The 3,022-nt window shown below is 46.0% G+C and overlaps 1 protein-coding gene across 1 annotated transcript in view; it reads right to left on the reverse strand.

The window, feature by feature from the left end:
- Positions 1-375: 375 nt before the first annotated feature.
- Positions 376-3,022, reverse strand: part of LOC143279790 (uncharacterized) — a 23,089-nt gene continuing 20,442 nt past the window's right edge. Inside the window, exon 8 of the mRNA XM_076583964.1 lies at positions 376-2,444. Within this exon, the coding sequence (XP_076440079.1) occupies positions 1,472-2,444 (973 nt within the window). The 3' untranslated portion in view covers positions 376-1,471. The remainder of the gene's footprint in view (positions 2,445-3,022) is intronic.

A 3,022-nucleotide genomic window follows, 5' to 3' on the forward strand; every position in this document is an offset into this window, starting at 1 on the left:
GATTTTATCAGTCAGTCAGTGAACTGATAGTCCATCCATTCAATCAGGAATTAAGTTATTTAATCTCTTTCTCTCTCTTTCTGTCTGTCGATCTGTCTCTCACGAACACACAGACACACACACAAACACAGACACAGACAGACAGACAGAGAGAGAGAGAGAGAGTGGAGGAGAGACAGACTTATACTCGATATCAGTTAATATGTTTTTATTTTGTGAATGAGTGTGTGTGAAAGTGCTTGTGTGTGCGCGCTTGTGTGTGCGTGCGTGCACGCGTGTGTGTGTGTAATAATCTGAAGTGGATTCGTTCCAACAGGAAATAATCGACAAGGAAAAAGGAAAGAATCAAACTATGTTTAATTAATAACCACACAATGAAAAAACATTGGCACTTTAATAAACCAGGAGCAAAACAACAAAGAACACACGTGTGATTTCACAGCATAGGAAAATGGTCCTTTGTTGCAGGCTACATCAGTTACATTCATTTTCCTTTTCAACACTTCATTTCAACATGTTTTTACTGACAACAAGACGATGGTGATGGATAAAAAAAAAAAAGTCGACATTTAAATATCATAGCAGTCTGTACTTTACAAATATATTCTCATTAATGTTAAGTACGGCGTTGATGGATAGAAAAATCGATTAACTTTTTTTAATATAACGGTCTGTACTACACAAACAACAATGGGGAAGTTAAAGAAACTGGCGATTCATAAAACATGATAGCATACATTCGATAACTGGACATACTATTTTAACAAGCATGCTCACTTTGTGCTTAAAACTTCCTTTTCATCAACGACAGACACTTGACAGTGTTCAATTAAATAATAAAGAAAGAAACGAAAATCGCTCAGCCAAACCTGATTGGGCGATCAATATCAAAGCAAAGTAAGCCAGGATTTTGCAAATATACAGATGATGAATAATTGGGCGACAAAAGAAGGTGGGGGGGGGGGGGGGGAAGATGATGAAAAAAGAGAAGGAAAAAAAAACTGAAAGAGAGAAACGAGGTTGAAAGAGGGGGGACATTAAAAAAAGAGGGCTGAAATAGCTTCCATAGTAGCGAGCACGTTGATTTGACAAGTTTTATCGACACATCAATTTAACTGGTCTGTCATTCAAGTTCCCTCTCTCACTGGAGTTCGATCCGAAACTTTAACAAACTCGAGAGACACATTTCAAGACTGAAGACAAGATCTCAAAAAACAATGCAAAAATGTGGACCCGATTCGCAGATAATTCATTTTGATCTCAAATAGGAAATCCAACGTAAAAAAAAGTCGTAGTGATGAGTTTATGATTTTGGACATAAAACAACGAAGGTAAAGCAGAACAAAATAAACCATGTTGTGTGAAGTCCGTCTGTCACATAGGTCATCTCGGGACATTCAAGACATGTGGCACAGCAAAGTTCAGAATTATAATCCTATCAGGTGACAGGCACGCTCCACTGACTCAGTTTTTAGACAAGCGACAGTGGCCTGCGACCTGTACTCGTGTCGCCCGTCACGTGACCAAAAGTGGGCGTGACCTGCGAGGGAGGAGATGACGTCACCAGAAGGGAGCGGGCTTGAGTCTGGCGATACTCTCCCTTCTGCACTCGCTCCACCAGTTTCCCGTAAGGCGGTGCTGCTACCGCTCGCCCGTGGCTTCCCATTGGTGGCTTGCCAGTCACGTGATGAGCACCAGAGGTGGAAGGTCCCACAGAATCCTCTTGGGAAGAGCGTCGTACAAATTCTCGTCGAGGGGGGTTGGCGAGGGCAGTCTGCTGCTCCCCTTGGCCCGAAAGTCTTCGAGGACCCCCTCCGGCTCCGCTGTCCAACCCCCCAGACAGCCGCTGCCCTGCAGACCCCGAGTGGTTTTGCTGAACCGGGGGAAACTCTGGAGCCGACGTCTTCACCGGAGTGGATGGAAAGGAGGCGGCACTCCGGTGCAGGTGGTGCGAGCTGTTGGGACGAGAGGAGGAGACGGAAGAGGAGGAAGCTGACGACGGCAGGTTGGGCAGCCCTGTGAACTGCTTCTTGGTCGGGGAGGTCGGGGCCGATCTGTTCTTAGCGCCCTTGCCCTCAGCCGTCTCCTCCCTGGCCTGGATCACCATGGCGGAGACCTGCACGCTGGGGTAGGCCTTGGTCCCCGGCGACGCCCCGTCAGAGTGTCGGGAGGGGGGAGTCATGGACAGGGGCTTGCAGATGGGCGAGGGGGGCAGCGCGTTCTTTACCGCCACCTGCGACATGCTCCTGACCACGCCCTTGCCGTGCGGGAGGGGCGGGGTCTTGGTGAGGGGCGTGGCGGGCAGGGAGGTGGCGTCCGCAATGGTGGATCGGTTGGAGCTGCGTCTGCGCGTGCTCTGGGCCAGGGGGGAGGCTCGGAGGCAGGGCCGCTCCGCTATGATGTAGATGGCCCGGTCACGGAGAAACTCGATCCACGAGATAGAGCTGAAAAACAGCAGGGTTGGGTTTGTTTTCCTTTAGATGACGCCTTTCGTTTCCAGTGTCGTAATATGACTGGGTTAATAAATCACCATTAGCAAATAAACATTACACTATATTTCCTGATCAAACATTTTCAAAATGTTATTGTTTATTAAGTTTTGTAAATAAGTTTCTGGGGTCGTTAACTGATCAGTTACCACAAGCTAACGAGGTCTTGTACTTAGAATCTATATCAACACGTCGTTTGATAAGTCAGTCAGCACAAGCAAACAAAATTCCAACACTTCTCTCCTTTGCGTATGTCAGATAATTAAAATATCTGTATTTGAAGGATCTGGTCGTCTTCCAGGCAAATGAACTCTCGGCTCTTTGTTTCATGACTTATGTTGATAAAAATCATTATGATTAAACCGAAGTTTCATGTTCTTTAAATAGACCAGGAGCCAACGTCGATGTTCCAGCTTCATCTGAATCAAGCATAAAGATGTTGGGTTTTTTTGTCTGTGATAGATATGTCAACAACAAGATATACCTGAATGAAGCTAAACATCCTCTTTTTATACTAACAAACCTATACACGC

This window comes from Babylonia areolata, chromosome 3 (genome assembly GCF_041734735.1).
Source record: "Babylonia areolata isolate BAREFJ2019XMU chromosome 3, ASM4173473v1, whole genome shotgun sequence".
NCBI classification, from domain to species: domain Eukaryota; kingdom Metazoa; phylum Mollusca; class Gastropoda; order Neogastropoda; family Buccinidae; genus Babylonia; species Babylonia areolata.